This window comes from Oryzias latipes, chromosome 8 (genome assembly GCF_053564925.1).
Source record: "Oryzias latipes strain Hd-rR chromosome 8, Olatipes_Hd-rR_3.1".
Lineage (NCBI taxonomy): Eukaryota > Metazoa > Chordata > Actinopteri > Beloniformes > Adrianichthyidae > Oryzias > Oryzias latipes.
This window is the reverse complement of record NC_136244.1, coordinates 8,953,342-8,978,061: the sequence shown is the minus strand read 5'-3', so window position 1 is coordinate 8,978,061 and position 24,720 is coordinate 8,953,342. Positions and strand designations below refer to the sequence as shown.

The window sequence follows — 24,720 nt, the reverse complement described above, 5'->3', positions numbered from 1 at the left end:
TATTTGACTTTGCCAAAGTGTTTCCCCCCCAGTCCTGTGAAACACCCAGCTCACAGTGAGGGCGGTGTAACCAGTAGCAGGTTTGTCATAACATGCACTTGATTTAATAAAAACGTGTGTTATGGTGCAGAAAAAGGGAAAAAGTTGTAACTTTGGGGAATTTTTGCGCTTCTTCAAGAAGGCAGCAGTGGATGTTGTTTTATTTTTTCCCCTAAGTACCAAAGTAGGAGTGACAACTTTTATTTTTAAAGCTGCTTCGCAGAGACTGGCTCCAGGAACTTTTCATGACATTAAATTTCTTCAAAACGTATTAAAAAATCAAGAACGTGTTGAGTGGCCAGACGTCTGCTGAAAAAAATGAAAATTATAATAGTTTACATAGTTTAATTCTGATACCCCCGACAGGTTTTATGGGTTTTCTCAAAAATCCGAATATTCTGGCCTCAAAGTGGGCGGGGCTTATTTGAAAGGTCTTTCATATGTTTACAGAAGATGAAGCTCTTTAGTACACAAATGAATCCTGGTGATTGAATATGTATAATTAATGAAATTGTCTTTAAAATAACACATTTGTGCTCGTTTGTTCCAGGTGGGCTGTTTTGACCCCTACAGTGACGACCCCCGCCTCGGCATTCAGAAGATTAGTCTGTGCAAATACAGCAACAAATTGGTGGTGGCTGGAACAGCTGGACAGGTAAACATCTGCATGTACAGTTATGAAATTGGTGTGTATAGAAGTATGTGGGCTTATGCCGTATGAGAGAAGGGAAAGAAATTCACTGTTGCTTCTTATAAACACTTATAAACTATTTCTTTATTTTACATGGAAGGATTTTCTGAATCTGGATGGATCTAAACTGTTTGTGCTTCGGTGGAATACAGATTCACCTGAGAGATGTTGCTTATTTGGTGTTTTGAATCCCTGCAGGTCATTGTTCTGGGTCTGAATGACGAGCGTTCGGACCACTTGGTGGACGTGTCGGTGATGGACCTGCTGCAGGACCGGGAGGGCTTCACCTGGAAGGGTCACGACAGACTGGAACCCCGCCTTAAACCCGCCCCCTTCCTGCCAGGCTTTCAGCCACTGGTGCTGCTGCAGTGCCTGCCCCCTGCCTCTGTTACAGCGGTGGCGCTGCACACCGAGTGGAATCTGGTCGCCTTTGGGACCAGCCATGGGTTCGGGCTTTTCGACTACCACAGACGAAATGCGGTTCTGGCCAGGTTTGAGACTGTATAAATAGGGGGGTTATTTTCTTAAAGGGATAAAACACAAACTTTTGTTTTTCTCTGTTTTTCATAACATCTCTTTCCTGCTGTTTTTTTTTCTTGCAGGTGCACCTTGCACCCAAACGACTCGTTGGCGATGGAAGGCCCCCTGTCCAGGGTCAAGTCATTAAAAAAGTCTCTGCGGCAGAGCTTCAGGCGCATCCGCAAAAGCCGGGTGTCGGGGAAGAAACGCGCCGTGATCACAACCACCAGCAAGGTAAGCAACTTCCTGCTCTGAAGATCATCCAGAACACTGAAGCTGAGCTGAGTTCTACAAATGTTCCTGAGAAATGCAGGTCCAAGAGGCCAACGCCGCTTTGGCTGAGCAGGAGGAGGTCGCTCCGGTGCAACGAAGGATTGAGCCGCGGTCGGCAGACGACTCTCTGTCCGGCGTGGTCAGATGTTTTTGCTTTGCAGACACATTTCTGCGTGACGGTGTGTTGAAAAAGGAACTTGGTAAAACCTTTTTTTTAAACTTTGGAGAAATATTCCATGAAAAGATCCCCTTTGTCCTTTAGGCACACACCACGGCCCCACACTTTGGGCGGGGACCAACTCGGGCAGCGTGTACGCTTATGCCCTGGAGGTGCCCGGCGTGGATTCGGGCCGCACGTGTGAGCGGGGCGGAGCCAGCGAGAGCAGCATGTGCGTGGAGGCGGTGCTGGGTAAAGAGATCCAGCTGATGCACAGGGCTCCTGTGGTGTCCATTTGTGTGCTGGATGGGCGAGGAAAACCGCTGCCCGACCCGTACGAAGCGTCCCAGGACTTGTCCATCGCACCTGACATGACCAACGCTCACTCAGTTCTCATCGCCTCAGAGGAGCAGCTCAAGGTGAAGAACTGAGAAGAGAAAATGCTGTCAGATAGCTGATGGAGGTGTAGTTTTGACCTCATCCGCTCTTTGTCCAGGTGTTTTCTCTTCCTAAAGTGAGTGCGAAGACCAAGTTTAAGCTGACGGCTCATGAAGGCTGTCGAGTGAGGAAGGTGGCTCTGGTGCTCTTCAGCTCTGCCGTTCAGGAGGAATACAGCGAACACACGCTGGTCTGCCTCACCAACATGGGAGACATGCACCTCTTCAACATGCCTGGCCTCCGACCTCAGGTGGGTTCCGCTCCACTCTCAACCAAAACCAGAACCTTTACGATTTTTGATGGAGGAATTGGTCTTCAGGTGCGTTTTGACTGTATTCGTAAAGAAGACATCAGTGGCATTGCGTCGTGTGTCTTCACCAAGAACGGACAGGGTGAGGCTGACTCTGCCTTCAAATGTTCTCACTGAAGGCTTCATGGATCAACTAAGCCTTTTAACACTCGATTATCTCTCTTTTTAGGGTTCTACCTGATCTCTCCTTCAGAGTATGAAAGGTTCTCCTTGTCTGCAAAGGTTCTCATCAAACCGCAGTGTTCTGTTCCGCTGCACAGACACCTGGGGCACATGTTCACCTGGTAACAAATCTCCCAAACAACTTAAAACATGAATATGATTGTTTCTGTGTTTAACCAATTCAATGCCACAATATTTGAATATTCTATGTTATTACAGAAGCACTAAAGGTTAATTGTTTATACCAGAAATGGGCCAAATGAACAGCTGGACTTTTGGGGGACATTTCATGTATGTCAAAGATTTTTCTACAAAGAATCAACTCTAAAACTAAATACACACCAGACATTTGACCTGCATTCAAGAACATGTTTAGCCCATGGTGTTTACACTGGACAAGCAGAAAGGGGCTTCTTCTTTTCTTTTCCTGCTGTTAACTAGCGCATGTCACCACATACAACTGGACGAGGCTTGGTGCAAAATGGCGAATAGGTGCAAATGGTGAAAATGGATTACGATCGCGTCAGACAAGCGGCTTTGGTCTATCTTTGAAAAACAAACTCAGAAGTCTTCAGGCTTGTCGCCCTGTCTGGGAAATAGGAGTCCCTGATTGGTCAAAGTTCGTCCTGGTTTATTTGTCATTGCTGGTTCAATGGCTTCGCTCTTTGTACATTGAGCCTGAAAACAGACTGCAGAAGCCAGAAACATAGATTGACTCTTCATTGAAAGCTTAAACGCGTTGTCTTGGATGTGAACGTAGCTTCAAAATCACTCTAAAGTAATATAATACATTCACATTTTTATTATTTCACTAAGCAGTTTAACCCTTTAAAAACACTTTGTTAGAAACCCCCCACAAAACTGTTTTTTGATGGAACTTTGTAGAAAATTTTCCTTTTAAAATTTCAACCAAATGAATTGGATAGAGGTGGTATTTTTTTATGCTGTTCTTATTCATTTTTGTGACACTTTTGCAGCTAGAATGCTGTTAGTTTCCACTGAAGACAGACTTTTTATCCTTCTGTTGTACCATACATTTAGTCACACTGCTTATATACATTTGAAAACATTTAGGTTTTGTCTAAATTCCTTCACTACTACTATAATAGTCCAAAAGTGCTCTGAAACGTCTCTGCAAAAATTAGTGTGCATAGATGCTCACTAGGCGAGTATAGACCTCAATGCATTGCATTTTAACAATATCTCATTAAAAAAAATTATTTTTATTTTTATAAATCATCCAAGTTAGTATCGGAAGACAGTGGATTCAAAAATATATTTATAAATATTAAAAAGATTCATATTTATTTGTTTTTTACTTTGACAACTGATAGGAAAAAAACTACGTAGTGAGGATGTACCCGAATGATGTTAAAATCTAGGGTGCTGGATGGTCCTACACTCAGCATTACACACCTGGTCCTTCAGTACTGATACGTCTGAATCACTCAACCTCTCATTAACCATTTTATGATGCAGAAACGAGCTTTGCATTGCATATTGAAAATTCCTGTTGCCACAATAAATGCCTCTAAATAAACTGAATAAACAAAACAGTAAACAAATCTCGTTATTCAACTACAGCCAGCAAAAAACATTGAAAACAATGACATAAATTTGGAATATTATATATTTGGATATTTATCATTTAACTCATCGAAAAATCCATCCTCCTCTCCTCAAAAACAGTTCGATCACCCTGCATTTAGATTATCGCGCATCAGTTCCGTCAAGAACTCCTTCTCTATCGCCATCAAGGCCAGTGCTGAGAGCTGCGTCTGTCCAGTTGTGTTTCTGCTTAGGTTTTAATTCGCTTTAGAGCTGAAAATGTCAGCTCGACAGACGCACAAATCTTTACAGCTGCTTCATGATCTCACTCCGATTTTTCTGATGTAGGAAGTCAAGGAGATCAGTGGGAGATGTTCCTGCAAAATCATCCATGGCGTACATTACAGTCAGCTCTGTTTTTAACTGAGACGGATCAAAAAGTTCTCCGTGACTCTGTGTCAAACTGGGCAAGGCTGTATGACGTTGCCTAAGGCTGCTAGAAGGCCCTGCTGAACATGAACTCAAAATCTGATTGGTTGAAGGAAATTAATGTCCTACATTGATTTTGCATTAGGCCAGCAGAAAGTGACCCTGCTTGGCAACAAAGGACAGCTGAAATGTGATTGGTTAAATGCTCCAATATGAAAATACATCTGTTTGGAAGCAGCATAACCATCATAAACACAATAAAAGAGATCAGACAGACCATTTTTTTAAGGATTTAATGAGTATGCATGGACAAATCTAATTAACACATGATTCAGATATTTTTTTAGGCCTCAGAAGACCCTGACGGCCCACCACTGCCCACACTATATAGTCTTTTAGGAATTAAGAAGTAGTGGAAGGAAGGAATTCCAATCCAGCTTTAGTGATACTAGTCACGTTCTGTGGAAGATTTCACTGGGATTAGGTTCATCATAGCCTATCAAAATTAGATAGTTCTGTTTTCTAGAATTTGTTCAGGAGTTGATATGAAATGGATGTGAATGGGTGATGGAAGCAGTGGAAAAAGAATAAGGATCTTAAAAAGGACTCGCATGCATCAGAGGAGAAATTCTTTTACACACTGTTTTTTCGTCTGCTCCAACAATTTGAATAAAGAAATACTCAAACTCAATTTTAGCTTTTTTTTTTTCATATTTGTCCTCCATTATCAGAAAAAAGCTGTTTATTTTTTCCTATGAAAGGATCTCTTTTGGGAATGCATCCTTCTTTCTGCTTTGAATTTGGAACATTTTGTTATTGAGCGGTTTTTCTGTCCCATTACGCTCGAACTCTGCGTTTGTGGATCCTCGTGGTGTAGCAGCCACTTTGGAACACCATTAGTAAAGCGTTTGTGTGTCTTCACAGTGACGGAACGCCGCCGCAGACGCAGGCCAATGGAACCCACAAAAGCCTGATGGGTCAGGCTGAAGGTGCGTTTGGGAGCTCCTTCACTTCTTCTCCTCTTCATCTGTTTTGTCTCTTCATTGCTCTCCAAACCCCCTAACCGACCCCTGCACTGGTCTCCATGGTAACCATTCAGCATGCCCCCATTGCTTCTCCAGTCCAGCTCCCCATTTTTAGCTTGCAGGGAGCTGTGGTTGTCATGGAAACCAGCCATGCTTTCTTGTGGCACTTGGTTTAGCAGGACCTTCCATGCAGAGCTGGGAGTGTTTTTGTTGTTTTCCTGAAAATAAGTCAGAAGGTGGAGCTTTGGTGTCCAGGAAAACCAGGATAAGGAATGATCTTAATCTGGTTTAGTGGAGGAGTGGTGCCATACATTTATGTATCTAGCATGGGAGGAATTGTGTAAAAATGTATTTTTTATATTTTTCTTCTCTGATGGGGAAAGCGGACGTCCCTCGGAGCACGCTGTCCTCCCCCCTCCTGGACACCCCACTGGACTCCCCCCTCAGCTGTGCTGACCTCACCTTAGACTCGACTGGAGAGCTGACGGTGGAGGACGTCAGGGACTTCCTCACGTAAGCACTCACCGTTTGGAAGCCATCGCAGCCATCCACCACGAGAAGTCACTTTTGTGTGTCGCCCCCCCCCCAGCACGGTGGAGGAGGAGGAAAACAACCTGAGGAACATGAAAGACGAAGAGGGACGCTCACCCGACATCCTCATCAACTGAGCGGGTGAGAGAGGCCAACAGAAACGAGCCGGGATTTTACAGACACACACACAGACACACCTGTTTTCAATAGAGCTCCTCCAGAGTGAGTAAACTTCAAAGAGCTGTTCAGTCTGAGATCTGCATTCCAATAACAGAGCCTCATCTCAATCCACAACTCCCTCTCTTCCAGACTGACAGACAGATCTGAACAAAACACCACAAATTGTTTGTTTAGCTGTTGCAAACATAACTAGTTCTCTAAACTAACCTCTGAACTTGCAGTACAAACTGTAGCTACACACATTTGGGTCAGTCCTATGATGTAAAAGTCCTTTGGCTCTAAAACGCTTAAGGTGTCATATTCTCTGAAGCAGGAAAATCTGAAGTTGATGAGTAATCACTTCTTCTGAACATGTGCTGCCCTCTAGTGGTGAGGATGTAAAGTGCAGTCAGAAAACAGCTTGAACACAGTTGTCGGAAAAAAGGTAATTTAATTTAATTTTAAAAAAGAAAAGTGTTTAGTGTCACAAGACAAAAATTTACTGAAAATGTTAAAGGGAGGTGGGATTCCGCAAACATTTTTTTCCTAATGCACATCCTTTAAAAAAAAAAACATGGTAAAGTGTATTCAATTTCATAATTTTATTTAATAAACAAAACTTTTATAGAACATTGATTCTATGGATTCATTCACTTTAAGTATTTGTTTAATTTAATTTAAACTGGGGTTCTAATTTTGGAAAAATCTTTTTTTCTCCTTTTTTGAATGGAGTTATGGAAGTTGGTATGGTTCTTTTTCATGATATTCAATTTTTTTTAAAGAGTCTGTGTAATAGATCGGGCAGTCATATAAAAGTCAAGTATAAAATAATAAACAGAAAACTAACAATAAATCCATCTTACTTGAATTTCATTTATGAATGTTAATTCCTTCTTTCAACTACCTTAAATTACGGGTTATAGAGCCCACCTGATTACAAGCCTTTGCATTTTAAGATGGTAAACTATTTTATACACACTCACTCAGAGAGAGAGACGCAAACACAGATTGAATATTCTTCTTTCCGGCATTATAGCCTATTTATATAAACACACAAAAAGCCAAACAGCATGGAGGTCACTTCAGCTCACAGCTACCTCAGTCATGGCGAGGAACTTTACACCCACGATTCCCCACTTCCCATGAGTCTTAGGGGCTAAAGGCGGGGCTAAACCCCACACTGTTGTAGATTGAGGATGTGAATGTGCTGAAACCGTGCATGTATGTAAGAAGGAGGAGGGAGCTGCAGCGGAAGGAGGGGAGAGCATGTGTGCAGTGGAAGAGGGGGTTAGAAAAAGAGCAGCGAAAGTGTGTTGGGGTGTGTGTTTATGTTTGTTATACAGAGGGAAAGAGAGCTGTAATAAATGAAGGTTTCCCCCAGAAGAAGATTAATGATTCTTTATTAACCCACTTTGGAGGCTCTGAGGGTCCAAACGGGGAAGTGAACCCCAAAGGAAGATCAAGGAAAGAAAGGAAAAAAATTAATCGCAGGAAAGGTTCAACACTTGATATATTTACTAAGAAAGACAGTACACAGAAAGAGTTTTCAAATTTTTTATGAGACCATATGATACCAGAGCTTTTCTTTCCAAACAGTACCTGTGACATGGCAGTAACACTGCAGCAATATGGTAGTAACAGGGGTGGTAAAACAACATGAACGTAAAAGTCACTGAGAGCTTTCTTCATCTTCCTCCTGTGCACTGAAACCATGGAAGTCTTCCTCCTCAGTGTGGGATTGGAATTGTGTCAAACATTCCTGGCCACACACTCTCCCAGTCTCTCCGTTGTAGTTGTCATGCTCACCCTGAGGCAAATTCACTCCTGAGCTGGTGCTGTTCTCTCCGTCGCGCAGCAGACCAGCTTTTCCAAACCCGTTGGTGATGGTGGATTTTTTCACACTGCTTTTAACGATTGCTTTTAACTTGAAAGCTGCATCATATTGTAGTGGCGGTCAGGTGCACGTTGGGTCTAATAGCAGCAAGGGATCGTGGGATGCGGCCAAAGTAAGGCTGAGCATGGCTGTTTCTTTTTATTGCACCATGACTGAGGGGTCTAAGAGCAGAAGTGACATCCATGCTGTTTGGCTGCTTGTGGGTGTGTTAAAATAAATGGACTTGTTGCTGGAAATGGGAGTACACATTCAGCATCGCTCATATCCTCCTCCTGAGACTGATTGGAATCAAGAGTTGTATGGTTCATGGCTACCTTTCCGTTACAGTCAGAGTGACAGCTCAGATGACAGACAGCTAGAACCATCTGCTGTTCACTTGGGATTTCCTTCGTGCTATTCATTCTCAAAGCGGGAGTTTACATTAAACAGTGTTTTTCAACCTTTTCTGAGCCACGGCACACTTTAACCTTAAAAAAAATCCCGCGGCACACCAGCATCCAAAAATTAAAAAAAAACAAGATGGAACTCATGGTCTGTAATGATCTACAGCCCCTCCACAATCTCACATGCATTTTTGAGATAATTGTGGTAGAAAAAGCTGGAAACTGCAGCTGTTTTTTTTCTAAAAGATGCAATAAAAGTTAAGTTAGAAGATTTAAAAACAGTTTGAAGTGTGTTCATTGGTTTCAAAACGTTTAACAACAGATCTCCTTGTGCGCTGTCACTCTCACAACCCAATGCAACATGGGAGATGTAGTGCATAAAACGGCCGGAGATCGCGTCTCTGAGCTTCATTGTTTTGTTCACTTGTTCCACGGTCTGATACGGGATTCTGTGGATAGTTACACCGCTAAAGACGAGCTTTAGCTGGTATTTTTGTTAGAACTGAGCGACTTTACGAGCTAAATCGGGACAAGGAAGTGAAGACTTTAACCACTTCTGATTGGTCAGACTGATGACGTGATTAAGCCCCCCAAGAATGATTGGTGGAGACAGTTAAAGGGGCGGGACTTTTCCAAAATACAGCCAAAGCTGCAGCTGAATCGCGGTACTGTCATTCTTATCAAAATGTCTTTAATAAAATAAAATAAACGCAAAGAAAAAGTATTTTACGATCTTTTATATTCCTAACTCCTCAGTGTTTTATCAGGGCCTGTTTGGATGAACAGAGAGCTGAAATCCTGGATATGGGAAATGTTTTTAGATCAGTTTAGATGAGGACAATTTCCCACGGCACACTTGACCATCTCCCACGGCACACTAGTGTGCCGCGGCACACTGGTTGAAAAACACTGCATTAAAAATGCATTCCCCCAGTCCCACGCTTACCTTTTCTCATCGAGCGCCCCTAGCGGCCGTTAGAAAAATTGCATAAAATTAGCCGCTTCGTTGAATAAGCCGCAGGGTTGAAAGCGTGTGACAAAAGTAGCGGTATATAATCCGAAAATTACAGTAATTCATCTTTAGGTTCGATCAACTCAACTTTACTAACCTGTTAGGTGTTTTTTTAAATTACTCAGTGTGAAGATTTTAAGGGTCTTTGTTGTTTTGTCTTAATATTATGACCTTAATTCGCTTTATTATGCTGTCTTGCTTTTGAAGTCAAAGGTCAGCAGAATGGTTATTTTATTTAGTGTGAGTTTAAAAACGTCTTTGTGTTCGTTTTAGTGTCGATTTAAATTTTGTTAATTTTCATTCATTATGTTTATTTTATTGTAATCCGGTTTAAAAATTTTTTAATGAATTAATATCCAACATGCAAATTACAAAAGTGAAAATAAAGGAAACATTTCTTAACAACACAGCTTAATCAACAGAAACGATAACAAAAAATAATGATTTTTATGTATAGCAATTTTTAGCTACTAAACGTTGATCATTATTAGTTTTCTCTTATTCTGATTTGTGCAGACAACACTTTGGTCAACCTTTTTTTATTTTTCTAGATTCAAATTAAAAAAATTGAATTTGAATTTCAGAATAAAAGCAGCATTAGAACAGATGTAATTTAAGGTGATTAGTATTACGATCTCTGGTATGGTTTTACTTTCTTTGATTTAAAACATATTTCATGTAATTTAATATAAATATAATATGTAATACATCATTATTAGTGGTTTTGTGTTCAGTTTATGCATAGGTTTAGCTCTCAGATGACTTGAATGTGTTTTTACTGGTTAGTTTATTTCTTGACTGTCTTTCTTGTTTCTTGTCCTTCAGGGTTTGGCTCTCGTGGTTTTGATGGACTGGATCTGAGTGCTGGACCACAAACATCTCCCATCAGTCCACCAGGAAGCCCACAGTCGTCACTCAGCCTGGAACGCTGGTGTGAATTCTTCAGCTGTGTGAAGAACTTCCCTGGAAGCTCCTCCAGCACAGAGCAACAGGTTTCTGCAGCACTGGGACTGATGCGCTGTTGGGCTTCATCGTTTTTTTTTTTTTGTTGCACACTAGAGGATGCGACCAGCTCTTCTTCACCACATAATCCCGTGAATAACTTTTTTTCTTGAAATGGGACAGAAAGGGAGCACTGTTACATTGAAGAAAGCTATATGAAGTGTTTTGAAAGTGCGAGCACGGGATGTTGGAGCATCTGGACTCCTGCCTTCAAAATGAGAAATGCAAGTATTTTGTAAAAGTCTGTTTGTTTTGTATGGTCATTTTCAGAGAGAAATATTTTATTGAGAATAAGAAGGAAAGGTTTTTTTTTTTTTAATAATTCCTTTACACACCAGCTCATCTCATGTAAACAAAAAGGCATCAATTGCCTACTGCTGGGAAAATGGGGATGAACCGGTACAGAACTAGTTTCTGCTGATGGACTGATAATAAAGTTTGTTTTTAAATCATCTTCTGCAAAGTTGGTTAAAAGAAATAGGATTAAACTGCAGATGTCTCCTCCAATCTTCAGAGGAGACTCAGGAAAAAGTTTGAACAATGTGGCTAATGTTAGCTCAGCAGATAGGAATCATATTGATTTATTTTTAACACGATTAACTGAGACATGTTTGATCAGATTAGTGTCATTAACCATCAATAAAGTTTATTTACTCTGATAATCAGACTTAATCTTTTGTGACTCAAAAAAACAGATGAGAAACTTTGTGAAAACCTTTATTCTTATATAAAATACATAAATAAAGCATCTGCAGGTGGCATCAGAAGCATATTCAGTGGCACAATCCCGTGCTGGATGCGAACTCTGCCCACAAAAAAAAGGAAAACTGATATTTTGCTTGGATCTGACCCCCCCAAAGGTCACATGATTAAACAATCTCCCATTTTTAAAGTGAAAGTTACTATAGCAACATTTAGCTCCTCTGTAACTGAGAAGAAAAAGCGTCTCCCACGATGATTGCACAGCTTCTTTGGCCAAATCAGCGTTACTTTGTTGGGTGACGGTGATGACATTTTGTGTGTTTTTATGGTTGAAGCATTTTACACATTCCTCAAAAAAGAAAAATTGACATTCTTCAGAAAACACTTGGACTCTTCCACGATAGAATGTGTAGATTAGCAGCAGGAGGCCAGATAAAGCAGCAGAACGGGGGGAGGATATGTCTGAAGGTTCCCTTGTTTACTCCCCTGGGATTTGGCTTGTTTAGAAAAATATAAAGGAACATTCGGATTCCGTCTTAAACTGTCAAGCAGGTGAGCAAAGGGGGCGGGGCATTCTCAGGTGCACCACGGCAGGCTGTGGGGGTTGAGAGCGTGGGGTCTAAGAAAGCGGAGTTTTGAAGGGTCCCCAGGCATGAAAGCAGCGGGTGAAGCAGTGCGGCTCGTTTCCCTTCCTCACCAGGCGCAGCTTCCTCGGCTGCTCGGCTTCTTTGGAGCGCATGTGCTGGATGTAAACCTGGCGAGGAAGAGGAGGCCATCTGTTACCGAGAGCTTCATTTCTGGAGGACGCGGCCACGGCTTCCCACTCACCTGACAGGCTTTGAGGCTGAGTTTGATCTCCACCTGGCTGGTCTGCGTGCCCACCCACATGTACACCTGACAGATACAAAGAAATGAGAAACGATGTTGCTGAGCAACCAAACGTGATCAACGCCTCTTTACCTCTTTGCCGTTATCCAGCAGCATGATGTCATCGTCGGCCAGGTCGTCCTGACAGAAGTCGGAGCATTTCTCCGACACAGAGAAGTAACCCTTCTCATTGGAGCACCTGAGGGAGCAGAGGAGCAACATCAGAGCTTCTGCCGTCATTTCAGGAGAGGACATAAAGAGATGGTCGTCAGACCTGAAGAGTCTGGCGTGCTTCATGTACTCTGCGTCTTCGTCGTACGGCTTCTGAGAACCAATCCCGACCCAGAAAAAGTTTTCTGGCTCCTCCCCCTCGTTAATCACCTGGAGAACAAGATGACAGGTAACTAAAATGACCACTTTGTTAAAAAGGGTTAAAATAAAGATGAATTTTTTCAGATAACTAAAGGTTTAGATGAATAAAGTCTCATCTCTTTGTTATTAAAAAACTAAAACTGTTGAGAAATATTTGTAAATTCCAACACATTTAGTAAAACATTAAACTTAAAATTCACAGAAAAGCTTAAAGACTAGAATAAGTTGTGACATCAGCATCAGACCATTGACTGCATATGAGAGGTGGACTGAGTGACCCCCCCCCCCATGCGTTTTAAAACAGGAGGTACACGCTGGTTCCAAGAAGCCAAAATCCCATAGACTTTTATTTAAAAATAAACAGCCATTACCATATTTTTCAGAGTATAAATCTCAGTTTGGGATAGTTTTGCTGGAAGTGTGACTTATGATTTTTCTTCCTCATTGAGCATTTTTTGGCTGCTGTGACTTTCATATCCAGAGTGACTTCAGAAACTTGCAAAAGACATAAAACCACATTACTTGCAGTAACATTCGAAACATTCGAAACGTTTGACGTGTAATGTTTTTGTATAGCCCGCTTTCAAGTGGTAGAGGTGTAGCCTTCCAACAAGCTCAGTCCTGATTAGCAAGAGTGGTTGTCATAGAAATGTTGACTAGGACAGTCTCAGACCAATCACTGCATGGAAGTGTCCGTATCGTGAAAAAATGGCAACCGAATTGATTTCAATTGGCTGGGGTAAGCCTTTTTTTATGGATGACATCCCACTCAGCCGGTCCAGTTTTTATATACAGTCAATGGTTAGAATGTGGTGAGAACCTGTTTGCTGTAGGTCTCGTCAAACATGCTGTTCATGATGTCCTCGGCCAGTTTGGCCTCGTCCGGGTCGGCAGCTCTGCCCACCCACGTGTAGACGATGCCCTGGTTGTCCGTGCTCTCGAACGGGACCTGCAAAGAACGTGTGGGGGGAGGAGGGGTTAGTCTTTTCTGGTGACCTGCTGCTCAACGCTCATCAGCATCACCACAAAACGAACGTCTGCACCTTCAGGATGAAGCAGAACTCTGAGTTGAGGTTGCCAGAATCCGTCCCGATCTGGATGGTCCTGGTGGCAGAAGGCAAGAAGAAAGAGTTTAGCTTTTATTTTGAAAGGAGGAAGTTTGTCACCTGCAGTGCATGGAACAATAACAGTCTATCACTGACCAAAAACTATCAAAGTTATACTTAAAAGAAAAAAATCATATTTACTGAATTAGTTTTAAAATGTTTAGGGTTTTAGATCAATTCTTTTAAATTTTATTCTGAAGGTGTCTGAAGCGTTTGCCCTCAGAGTTCCCCCTGAACTTCCTGTTTTCTTCAGGAGAGAGCAGCAAACCTGGTGCAGAGCGCGCTGCCGTTGGTGCGGATGTGGTAGAGGGAAGGCTGGACGCTGTCATTGTCCTGCTTCCTCTTCCCTTTGTGGATGATGAACTTCCTCTTGAAGTGGGACAAGAACTTGAGGTTCTCCTGCTGCTGGGTCATCCGCACCACCTGAATAGCAAAAAGTCACACGTCAGTTCAAATCTGAAGCGGGACGAAGGTCAGCAGTTTGAACCCCAGTGAGAACACGCACCTTCAGTTTTCCAGGGAAGAGACTCTCAAACTTCTTCTGCAGGGAGAAGGTGAAGGTGAGCCAGCCCATGTTGGACGCCTGCCTGCCCTGCCAGAAATACACTACACACTGAAAGTCCTCCTCAGGCTGCTTCTCCTCCTCCTCTTCATCTGCGCCTCCTCCTCCACCCTCCTTCTTGTCCTTCTCCTCTTCCTCATACTCCACTGGAACCCAGTACCTGAAACAACACGCTGCTGTCATCTCTGCTGCTGTACTTGCTCAGAGATGCCGTCACCTTCAGGAGTACCTGCAGAGGAAGACGTAGCAGTCCTGAGTGAAGAAGTGTCCAAACTCTTCCTCAGGCAGGCGAGCAAATTTCTTTCCCTCCAACACAAATCCCTCCATCCCGTCCAGATCCTCGTTCCACTCCTCCATCAGCTGCTCGGCCTGGAATGAGAGCGCAACTGTTAGCTCCACCTAGACGTGTGTGAGGATCAGCGTCGGCATGGCAACGTTACCTCTGACAGCGCCATGGGGGGCTGTCTGGGGAGGAAGAGCGCAGTCAGGTCTGCTTTCATCTGGTCTTTCTGCTCAGCGTCTTTCTTCACCTGTTTGAGTCACAGAACCGAACAGTCAGACTTGTGCAGCCCTGCAAACGCTGCCATGTGTGTGCATCCACCCACTTTTCCCTGCAGGTTGTCGTTCTGCTGCACAGTCTCTGCAGCTCGGGTGTAGTCCACCTTCAGGACGTCGTCCCAGTTCTTAAACTTGGATTTGAAGACCTGAGGGGGAGCAGACGCCACAGCATGTTAACACACAGACGCGGGCGGCGTGGGTCGGAAATGCTGGGCTTTTGCGGCCGCATCACCTGGCTTTCTGTGCCCTCCAGGTTGCGCGTCACACTGGCGTGTTTGGGCCGGTGCAGCATGGAGCAGATCTCCTGACCCAGTTTCAGAGCTGCAGCTCTGACTAGACGTGGGGACTTCCTCCCGATCCAGATGAAGACGTCCGACCAGCAGTCCAGGATGTAAACGCATTTGGTGTCCAGCAGAGACTGAAGCTAAAACGACCAGCAAGAAACGACACGTCAGAGGCCATGCCATACTTTACCACGCTGTTTGTGAGTCCTTAAACATACCAGCCGGAGCTCTGGCAGCGTGTCCAGTTTGACCTTGTGATCTTTGTGTTCCACAGACAGTTTGTAGTTAATCTGGGGAAGCTCCAGGTAACCGAGCCCTAAACCCACCTACGAGAGAGGTAAACCATGAACCGAAAAGAAGCCCAAAGGCTACAGCAGAACATTCCAATAGATTTACTTTGTATAGTTTGGGCCGAACAGGAGAGAAGTTGTCTGGGACGTGTTTCTTGATCTCCTCTGGTTGTCCTCCAAGAAGCTCCCAGAATTCGGGAGGCTCCTGGCTCTGCGTGACGGTTAGGATCTCAGCCTTTCCTTTGCGCTCGTTCTTGTTGATCTTCTCAGCAAATAATCTGCAGATGATGACAGAACAAAGAGGATTCGATCAATATACTCTGTAACCCTGATTTGATGGACATTTAACTGTTAGTTTTGAATTAAAACATTCATAAATTGATTTATTTAAGTTCTTTCTATCGTTTTTCAAAACCCAAAAACTAGTTTTAGACTAGAAATTCACAATTTAAAGAGCAATGCAGATAGAAATGGTGATTTTAACATGTTTCTCGTAGCATTTTTTTGATGGAGGACAAATTACGATTAAAACTGAATTTCTGAGTATTTCTGTATTTAAATCATTGTGAATCGAGAGCAGATGAAAAGATGCCGTTTGAAAGAGCTTATTTGTGACGCATGTTTTGGGAAGACGACAAGCTCCCTGCTCAGCTGCAACTGATGCATTCACTTGCAGACGATTTAACATCATCTGTTTCCTTGTCTGAGCAAAGCTGGATCGCTCCAAAATTTCTCAACATTTTTGTTGCAGCGCTAATGTTACAAATCGGTGACAGGAAGTGGGGGTGGGCTAACTCAGCTCCAACAGTCCCTCCCATAACTCAGAGGTGAATTTATAACCAACTACTGCAGCAACCATACCCTAGAAAAAAACACAGGTTATTTAAAAGTCCACTGAGGAGGCTTTTTATAATAGTTCAAAAGATGATCAGAGTGGGTATTTAAATGGATTCTTCTTTGAATATAAAATATTAAAAAGTCTTTTGTCAGGAACTGCAGGTGAAGCTGATCCAACAGGTTCTGCACCTGGCTTTGGTGGTGCTGCTGAGCGTAGCATTAGCTCCTCTCCAGATGAAGATTTCCAGCTCAGAATCCAACAGGAACACAAAACTACCAAAAACAGAAACAAACGACAAGGATTAGATGCTGGTAATCCATAAAAACGACAAAAACCAAAGGGGTAAATGATTCACCGAGGGTCCAGGGAGGAGCCCTTCACCGGCACAGACTCCAGACGGATGTTTTTCTTGCCATAGACTCTGTATAATCTGAGAAACAACAGACAAAAATAATAAACCTTTGAAAGGTTAGAGGATAAAAATCCGAAAGCAGATGTAATTCTGCTGGAGCTTCACCTCAGAGGATAATTTGTGTCCTCAACAGTGTAAAATCCACTTGAAGTTCCTCCCTCGATGTAAGAGATGTCTTGGTTGAAAACCTGCAGAGAGAAACAGCGGCTCAGACGGGCGTCTGGAGGACTTTTCTGCTCGTGTCTGCTTCTACATACAGCGCTGAACTCCTCGCTCTCCTCTCCCATCTCCTCCCGGATCGTTCTGCACTCCGCCCCCAAGAAGTTCCTGAGGTTGACGGCGTGAATGGCGGAGCCGGCTTTCTTGTCTAGCGTGGCCTCCTGCCCGATCCAGTAGAAGATGTGCCAGTTCAAAGCTCCGTTGTCGTCCAGGAATGTCTGAAAGGTACAGGAGGAGAACAGAGGACTGTGAGAACCTCTTTGTCCCGACTCAATCGCTGTAATCTGAAGCTTCACCTTCAGGATGATGTAGCAGTCCGCCTCGTAGAATTTGCCATGAAAAGCTTCATCCACTTGTACCGGAATAAAGTTTTCTATCTGCCACACGGACACACCGGGAACCTGCGGTAGGGGACGCAGGTTGTTTTAGGTAAACCGCTCTTCCAGATTTGCGTCCTGAGCCGAGGTCACTGATAACTCACCTGCCCCACGTCCTCCAAAAAGAACTCGGAATAATCCAGCTGGGGCTTTTCCAGACTTTTGTCCCAACGCCGAGTTTTCAGGTCACCGTACTTCGGATCGCCGTTCTCCTGCAGACGCATCACATTTGGGTTTTTCTAAATTCATGGCCGTCTATGAATAATAACAGATCAACTCGGATTGGGACTGATCTACATTTGACAGGAAATTGCTAAAAGAAAAACAAAACACCTTTCATTTTTAAAGCTGAAAAGCTGGGTTGGATTTTTAGTTTTCTAAGTTGTAAAAAAATGGAAAATAGGTTGATCTGGGTGTGCAGCTTAGAAGAAGAATTAAAAGCCTCAAATATCCAGGATCAAATTCCCAGAATGGATAAAAGAGAGCCGAGTCCCAGAGACATCAGCAGCTTCCTAAACATTCAGAGTAATTAAAACTGAGATTCTGAGCTCAGTTTGTCATCATTCCATCACTGTCACTGAAAAAATGTAAGAAATGCTCTCATCAGGGCTCCATCTGAAGGAAGGAGTGTTTCAAATCTCTTTACCTCCATGGTTTTCTTCTCCTGCGCGACGTCGCTCATGCCTTTCAGAACCTGCTTTGCCTGATCATCCTGAGAGCAGTCCTTCCTCCTCCTCAGCCTCATCTTTCTTGCCAAGTGATCTCTGGAGTTAGCTCCTGGGCACAAATGTGTTCGTTTCAAGCTGACAGTTCGTCAAGAAGACAACTGACATTCCAAGTGTTGCGGTTTGTTTTCTCCAAAACACTTTAGGCTTCAAGTCACTGGTTACAACAACCTAGAAGTTCAGATTCTAAAGACCCACTTTGAGGAAAATGGTGTTTTTGGTGTTTTTAACATGTTCTTGAGGCATTTTTCTGACATATAAAGAAGATGAAGATTAAAGTAGCATTTCTGAGTATTACTTTTTTTAAAACATTAATTAGGAGCAGAAGAAAAGATTTTGTTTGAATAAAAGGTTATTTGTTAAGTAGAAAATACGCTGGGCGGAGCACGAGATCCCTGCTAAGCTAGCGGGACAGCGCGGAAACAGCATTCTCAGTTTTGGATCACGGTGAGGGAGGCTGGATTGTTCCGCACAGACAGTCCTGACCTCAACTCAGATGAATTTCTGATGATCTACCGTCGCTCTGAGAGAAACTATGTCCTAGAAATTACAAGTTTTTTTTATTTGGGCTAAAAATGACAATTGTAATTTAAAGATCACGGAGAATGCTTTTAAAATAGAACAAAAGATGATCAGAGAGGGACTGTAAGCTTTAAGCTCATTTTCAAGATAAATGAAAAGAAAAAAGCTGTTCTTCAGCTACACACACCTCCTCCTGCAGCAGCCACGGTGGCGGGCGAAGCCCCGGCCAGGCGGAGCTGGTTCTGCAGGGAGAAGTCTATGTTGTACCACTCCGCTGCTCTGTCCGTGGGCTTAGGAGGCATCACCAGGTTGGGGTTCTCGCGCACATCCAGAACCTACAGAAAAGAAACCATATGGATGTTTCCATTGTGAGCTTCCTGCCTGCACACACTCTGCTTGTTGCAGGAACCTGTAAGCTTTCATTTATACCTCCAAGTCGGTCAGGTAGTGGATGGTCTCAGGCAATGTCACAAGGCGGTTTTTATTCAGCACCAACTTCTTTAACTTACCACACCTAGAATAAGACAATGCAACAATCTTAACAGATGAAACGTTTCTCCAGGTTGTGGCCTTCCTCCTGCTTTGACTGCTTTCGTCCTCACCTGCAGAGTCCCTCTGGAATGAGCTCCAGGTTGTTGTTAGCAGCCATGAACTCAACGAGACTGGAGAGTTTTCCAACACCAGGAGGAACGCCGTCAAAGTCCAGTTTGTTGGAATTGATATACAGCTTCTTCAGTTTAGAGAGCTTACAGATGGCCGACTGTTCGGAGACACAAACACAGATGTCAGAGGCTACAACGTAACTCCTCAGAGATTTCAGGTAGAGAGGGAACAGTCGGGAGCTGGACTGTGGCTGCCAGGCTTACGGGCAGCGAGGTGAGCTGGTTGCGGCTGAGGTTGAGTGTCTCCAGCTGGTTCCACTGGTCGATACAGAGGGAGAGCTCAGAAATCTGGTTGCTGCTCAGGTTGAGTCTCTTCAGACTGCTCAGAGAATAAAGACACTCTGGTATCCGGGTCAGGTCATTACATGACAAATCCACATCTGTAGTCCAGACAAAAACAGAGTTAGAAGGAAGAAAAACATGTTTGCAAACTCTTGTAAATGTGCGTTTTTACCTGCCAGCTGTGTCAGTCCCTCCAGGCTGGTGGGCATGTTGCTCTGGACCCTCTGAGTGTTCCTCAGATGAAGAGTCTGTAATGCCACCATGGCTGGAAGTTGACTGCTCAAAAACAATGGAAGAAGTTATGATCCAATCCTCTGTTGATGTTTGGATGACAGTGCAAAAGTTCAAAAGCGCCCCCTGGTGTCTGCTTACCGCAGCTGTGCGTGCATCAGCGGGTTGTTATTGAGGATGAGCGTCTGCAGGTGCACCAAGCGCCGCATCTGTGGGGGCAGGCTGTCCAGCTTATTGTTGCTCAAGTCCAGATACAGCAGGTCGGTAAGGTTGATGAACAGCTGATTGGGGATGGCGTCGATGCTGTTGTGACTCAAATTCAGCACCAACATGTTCCTGCTGTTCTCCAGGTCCCTGGGGATCTCCGTCAGCTGATTGTAGCTCAGATCCTGAAGGAGAGGTGGGTCAAAAGAACCGAGAGACAAAAAAAACCCAAATCAAGGATGTGCGATGATTATTTACCAGTACAGAAAGGTCATCCAGCTGAAAGATGTCATCTGGGACACCAGAGTTCTTCAAGTTGTTGGCTCTGGCCACCACCGCCTGCACAAACAATGAAACGATTTAATAGGATCGTGTCAAAGCACAAACGTTCTGCCGCATCGCTTGAGCGTCACTTACCCGCAGATTCGGTAAACTGGAAAGTTCTCCATGTAATGTAGTCAGGCTGTTGTGACTCACTGAAAGATGCTCCTAAAAAAGAAATCACAAAGCTGAGCTTTCACTGATCTCTAGCACATCCAGCAAGATCACAGCTGCTTGAATTGATCCTCTTTTCTGGTCCATATTGAGTCTGAGGCTAAAAACGAGTTTGTTTGAGCATAAACACAATATTTCACTTTTCACATTAAAGCACTACCGGAAATGACCTGAACTCTGATGCATAAATGCAGTACATAAGAGAAGATTCTGTTAAAATTCTTATTTCATTTATTAGTCAATAGAAATGAACATAGTCAAGGTACAACTTAACAAGTTCATATTTTTGTGACACAATTCATAGACAAAGTAATTCAAATATCTTTACTGAAAAATACAAATTAAAACAACAACAAAACGTAATCACTAAGAGTAAAATCACAAATTACAATTTAAAACCACTTTGAGACAAATATATAATGTGCCGGTTATACAGCTGTCATACACTAAACTACAATGATTTTAGAAAGAAGTTGTTATCAGTAGCAATTCTAATGGGAACTTCTAATATGGGTTGACATTAAGTACCTGTTGGGGCAGCTAGAAGGGCTTCTTTGTCATGTTTATGTATTTTAAAGCCTTGAAGCCCTTCAACACAACAGTTGCTTATTTATTACAACAGAGATCGTCTGTGTCTGTGGGCTTTGACGCTCTGCTAGGGAGCTAGTTGCGGGCCATTTCTTAATAATTACGGCATTTAGTTGCAGTCAGTTGCCTCAAGTCCCACTCCAATCTTCTTGTGATCTATTTTTCCCAGTCGTCTTACAATTATGATAATCACGGACAAGGAAAAGATGGATCTCTTTGTCTACAAGTGGATACAACAGAATGGAGCAGAGCAGGGAGCTTGTGGCCCACCCTGCATATTTTTTGTACGTCACAAATACAATCTTCAAATGCCATTTTTTCGTCTGCTCCTAATTCATGACGATGTGAATAAAGAAATACTCAGAAATGCAGTTTTGATACTAATTTTCTTAATATGTCCTCATCCTTTATGAAAAATGGCCACAGGAACATGTTAAAAACACAATTTTCATTGGAGTCAGTCTTTAAGTCTTTAAGATTGTACGCTGGGGTGTTGTTGGGGTGTGACAACTGTCCCACCGTGTCCAGACTCACTGCTATGTGGATGAAGCATCCAGTGAATTTACATCAACAACATATAGTTCTAAACATTCTCAATAAAAGCACTTTATCGAAATGTGAATCCCTCAGAAGTAAATTAATAAATATATGGTGTAAATTTACTCTTAAAATGCAGATTAGAGTCATTAGATGACAAATTAAAGCTCAGATTTCACACAATGTAAATTTCATTTCTATGATCATCAGCTATATGCAGCGAACCGTGTAAAGAAAACACTTTTTTTATATTGACAGAAAGTCCACTGCCAGCTGCACACATGTGAGAGGCTTGAACAGGTCAGAAAAAAAACTTCAGAGGAGCATCAAAAGCCTTTTGAATCTTCTTACCAACTTTTGGAGAGAAGCCAGCTCCTCTGGAAGATAACAAAGTCCTGTCCGGTTCAGTTTCAGCCATCGTAAGCTGCTCATACACTTTACATGCTCAGGAAAATAACCCCCCTGTGGAGATAGGCAAAGAAACTTGTTTGCCAACACAACAAAATCATTCCAGATTTACACACATCTGATAACTCCATTGAGACGGACGGACGGACAGATGGATAGATAAAAATTGGCAGTGTTTTCACAGAAGCTGCATGACACATGCTGACATCTGGATTTCCTAACATTACAGACAGACAAATGCCTTGAATTTAACAAATTAACACAATAAAAAGTTAGCGGTTGGATGGTTCGGTTGGCTGCGCGTAGGACTGGCGCATGGGAAACCAGGGATCGCGATGAGTTTCATCCAGTGTGGGTCCTTGGACAAGACCCTTAACGCGGCTCCTTAACTATGCAGCCACAAAGGGGCCCAAGTCTGGGTCTCCCTGTGCCAGTCCATAGCCCGGTTAAAATAGAGGGTTCTGTCAGGAAGGGAATAAATGAAAGCGGAATTTCTTTGGCGAGTCCTGCAGGGATATGCCGAAAGGTAAATAAAAACAACACATCAAAAAGATTATTCGCCAGCAAATTCGGACGTGTTCCAATACTCCTTTAGAATCTGGTGAGTCAGGCTCAAAAAAAAGTTAGCATGATGTCAAACTTTTATTATTATCCAACTGAGTTAAATAAAAATGGAAATATTAAGTCTTCCTTGTGACAACAGTAAACGCCTGCCATTTCAGTATTTCTTTTTAAGTCCAGGATCACTGATTGACAGCAACAACTTGAGTTTACACTGTTGACAACAGTGTTGCAATCCCATAATAATCAACCTAAACGGGGCTTGGATACAAACTTAACCTGCTGTGAGTGTGACGGGTCTAAAGTTCGGTGAGGTGATCAATTCCCCTGTGTTTAAATTAACTTAAACTAACTCGATGAAAACCAGAACTTACTAACTAAAGCCATGTCAACACCGGGTTAACAAAACAACCCAACAAGCGCCAACATTCACCTTTAACAAAAGATTCTAAATTAATCCCAAACATTTGAACAATTTAGATCAAAAGTGAATGTCTTAAGCAATAATACACTTAGCCAAAAGTACGCTAACTAAACAAGCAGAGTAGTAGTGATATGTATGATGATGAGTGGCAAGTGCTGTAGCCCTACCCTAGCAACTCAAAACTGTTTTCCTGTAGAGTTACGGCTCTTATTTTATTGTTTAAACAAACATACCTGCCTTAAATACAATTCCGCATACTGCTCAAAGGGTGGTGTCTGACACACACGGGAGTGTTTTTTCTAACAAGAGGCTAACGCCCAACCAATGTTCGCAATCATGTTAAGCTATGCTAGTGTCTTAGCTACTTTCCCTGCTATAGTATAGGTGAACAATTCTCATACAGGAACTAGCTTAGCCTAGGATTCATTTAATATGACTAAAATTAGAGTTATAAATAATGCGAGTGTAGTTTTAAAGAATCTTACTTTGAAGTCATTTCCACTGAGGTCTACTCCCCTTATGAAGGGAAGAACTCCGGTGGCAGCCATTTCTGACTCGCTGATGTCAACTGCTCAAACCTCTACTATTTTGGGTCGGGAGGGAGAGACTGTAGATTTGTTACCGCCCCCTTCTGGCTCGAGAGGAAATGCATTTTGTTTATTTGGAGAGCTCCCCTTTCCCCGTTGTCGTTATAAGGTCACACTTGATTGCAGCCACAAAGTTGTACGCAGAAAGATCACAGCCATAGAAAATAAGTCATAAATAAATAATAATTACTGCTGCCGCGGGTCATAATAATAATAATAAAATAAAGGGCCAAGGAGCATAAATCTGACTTAAATCTTTTAGAATTCTGACTTTTTTCTCAGAATTCCTAGATCAAAGTCAGAATTCTGACCACCAGACCATCAGAATTCTGTGATTAAATTCAAAATTCTAAGATTAAAGTCCGATTTGTTTCGGCCCTTTATTCCTGATTCTCCAAATCATCTTCCTTAAACATGACAATAATAGCTTAACATATGGTAAAACAAACAAACAAATAAATAAAGTGAATGCAGCTAGAAAGAACAAATGCAACAAATAGTGGTAACACAAAGTAAACCCAAATTTAGTACTGCAGAGCTTTTTTAAGGTTACATCTTGTAAAATTTAATCTTTAATAACATTTTAAAAACTGTTCCAATTTAAAAGGAAAATAAAATTAAATCAAGCAAATAGTCGAGAAAAGCTAAAGAACATATTGTTATGGTAATCATTAGTGTCATACTAACAAGAAAATATCACTACACGTATACATTCCCCACATATCTAAATTCACAGAATTTGGAAATTCTGTTGACATTTCCCATACGTTTTCACACATTTGTATTTTGATATATTTTAATGATTTTATACACATTTCCAGTTTAACAAAAAAAACATTTGAAAATGAAGTTTCTTTTCAGCACTCTTCTTTTCCATAGTAAAAAATTGTTAAGCAGAGGACTAAATCACAACAGAGATCTTATGTATTTGGCAGAAGGATTCCAAATGTCACATAATCTCTGGAAATAGAATCCAGGAACAGAATTTTTGGTTTTATCCAGTGTTGCAGGTAGCCACCAAAGTCATAAATGGCTACATATATATACTGAAGCTACTAAACTAGCAAAGTAAAGCAGATAAATGAAAAATAAGTACATGATTATTCCCACAGTAAAACTAAGTATGAGTTAAATATTGTAATATTATAAAATTCTCGTTTTTTAGTCTGAGAAATATTAATACAGTGCCATGTTTTGTCCTCTGTGGTTACCTTTGTTCTCATGTTTTTTTTATCATTAAGTCATTTCTAAACTTTGTATCGATTATATTTATTTTTATTTCAACATTTTTGCCTTATTTCTAGGAGCTTCATTTAGTCACAAATATCTTGAGGA

The 24,720-nt window shown here is 42.3% G+C and overlaps 2 protein-coding genes and 1 long non-coding RNA gene across 4 annotated transcripts in view; 1 reads left to right on the top strand and 2 right to left on the bottom strand.

Moving 5' to 3' along the window:
• The window catches only part of llgl1 (LLGL scribble cell polarity complex component 1), a 35,987-nt gene extending 24,753 nt beyond the window's left edge, over window positions 1-11,234 (top strand). For both annotated transcript variants that reach the window (XM_004071761.4, XM_078951412.1), the window contains exons 13-24: window positions 590-694; window positions 929-1,221; window positions 1,333-1,483; window positions 1,563-1,701; window positions 1,785-2,098; window positions 2,176-2,367; window positions 2,437-2,509; window positions 2,597-2,711; window positions 5,491-5,555; window positions 5,975-6,104; window positions 6,181-6,263; window positions 10,396-11,234. In XM_004071761.4, coding sequence (XP_004071809.1) covers window positions 590-694; window positions 929-1,221; window positions 1,333-1,483; window positions 1,563-1,701; window positions 1,785-2,098; window positions 2,176-2,367; window positions 2,437-2,509; window positions 2,597-2,711; window positions 5,491-5,555; window positions 5,975-6,104; window positions 6,181-6,259 — 1,656 coding nt within the window. In that variant the 3' untranslated portion in view covers window positions 6,260-6,263; window positions 10,396-11,234. The remainder of the gene's footprint in view (window positions 1-589; window positions 695-928; window positions 1,222-1,332; window positions 1,484-1,562; window positions 1,702-1,784; window positions 2,099-2,175; window positions 2,368-2,436; window positions 2,510-2,596; window positions 2,712-5,490; window positions 5,556-5,974; window positions 6,105-6,180; window positions 6,264-10,395) is intronic.
• The window catches only part of LOC144994264 (uncharacterized), an 83,556-nt gene continuing 69,979 nt past the window's right edge, over window positions 11,144-24,720 (bottom strand). Inside the window, exon 2 of the long non-coding RNA XR_013657717.1 lies at window positions 11,144-11,239. This is a non-coding gene — a long non-coding RNA (uncharacterized LOC144994264). The remainder of the gene's footprint in view (window positions 11,240-24,720) is intronic.
• Window positions 11,274-23,434, bottom strand: flii (FLII actin remodeling protein). The gene is made up of 31 exons (XM_023957713.2): window positions 23,284-23,434; window positions 21,757-21,867; window positions 20,203-20,274; window positions 20,044-20,124; window positions 19,723-19,970; window positions 19,523-19,626; window positions 19,273-19,448; window positions 19,009-19,166; window positions 18,836-18,920; window positions 18,594-18,741; window positions 17,806-17,936; window positions 17,264-17,371; window positions 17,079-17,183; window positions 16,821-17,000; window positions 16,669-16,751; window positions 16,507-16,581; window positions 16,340-16,423; window positions 15,420-15,591; window positions 15,242-15,349; window positions 14,972-15,163; window positions 14,787-14,885; window positions 14,622-14,711; window positions 14,411-14,550; window positions 14,125-14,341; window positions 13,888-14,042; window positions 13,557-13,617; window positions 13,334-13,462; window positions 12,416-12,522; window positions 12,235-12,340; window positions 12,103-12,168; window positions 11,274-12,028 (listed from the first exon to the last, which is right to left on the bottom strand). Exons 1-31 carry the CDS (start codon window positions 23,344-23,346, stop codon window positions 11,894-11,896), a joined length of 3,789 nt encoding a protein of 1,262 aa, XP_023813481.1. The 5' UTR covers window positions 23,347-23,434; the 3' UTR covers window positions 11,274-11,893.

Coding starts and splice junctions, on each gene's coding strand:
- flii (XM_023957713.2), bottom strand. CDS start 23,346: ATGGCTGCCACCGGAGTTCTTCCCTTCATAAGGGGAGTAGACCTCAGT. Junction 19,167..19,272: donor ACCAGCTCACCTCGCTGCCC/GTAAGCCTGGCA, acceptor GTCTCCGAACAG/TCGGCCATCTGTAAGCTCTC. Junction 13,618..13,887: donor GGCAGCGCGCTCTGCACCAG/GTTTGCTGCTCT, acceptor TTCTGCCACCAG/GACCATCCAGATCGGGACGG.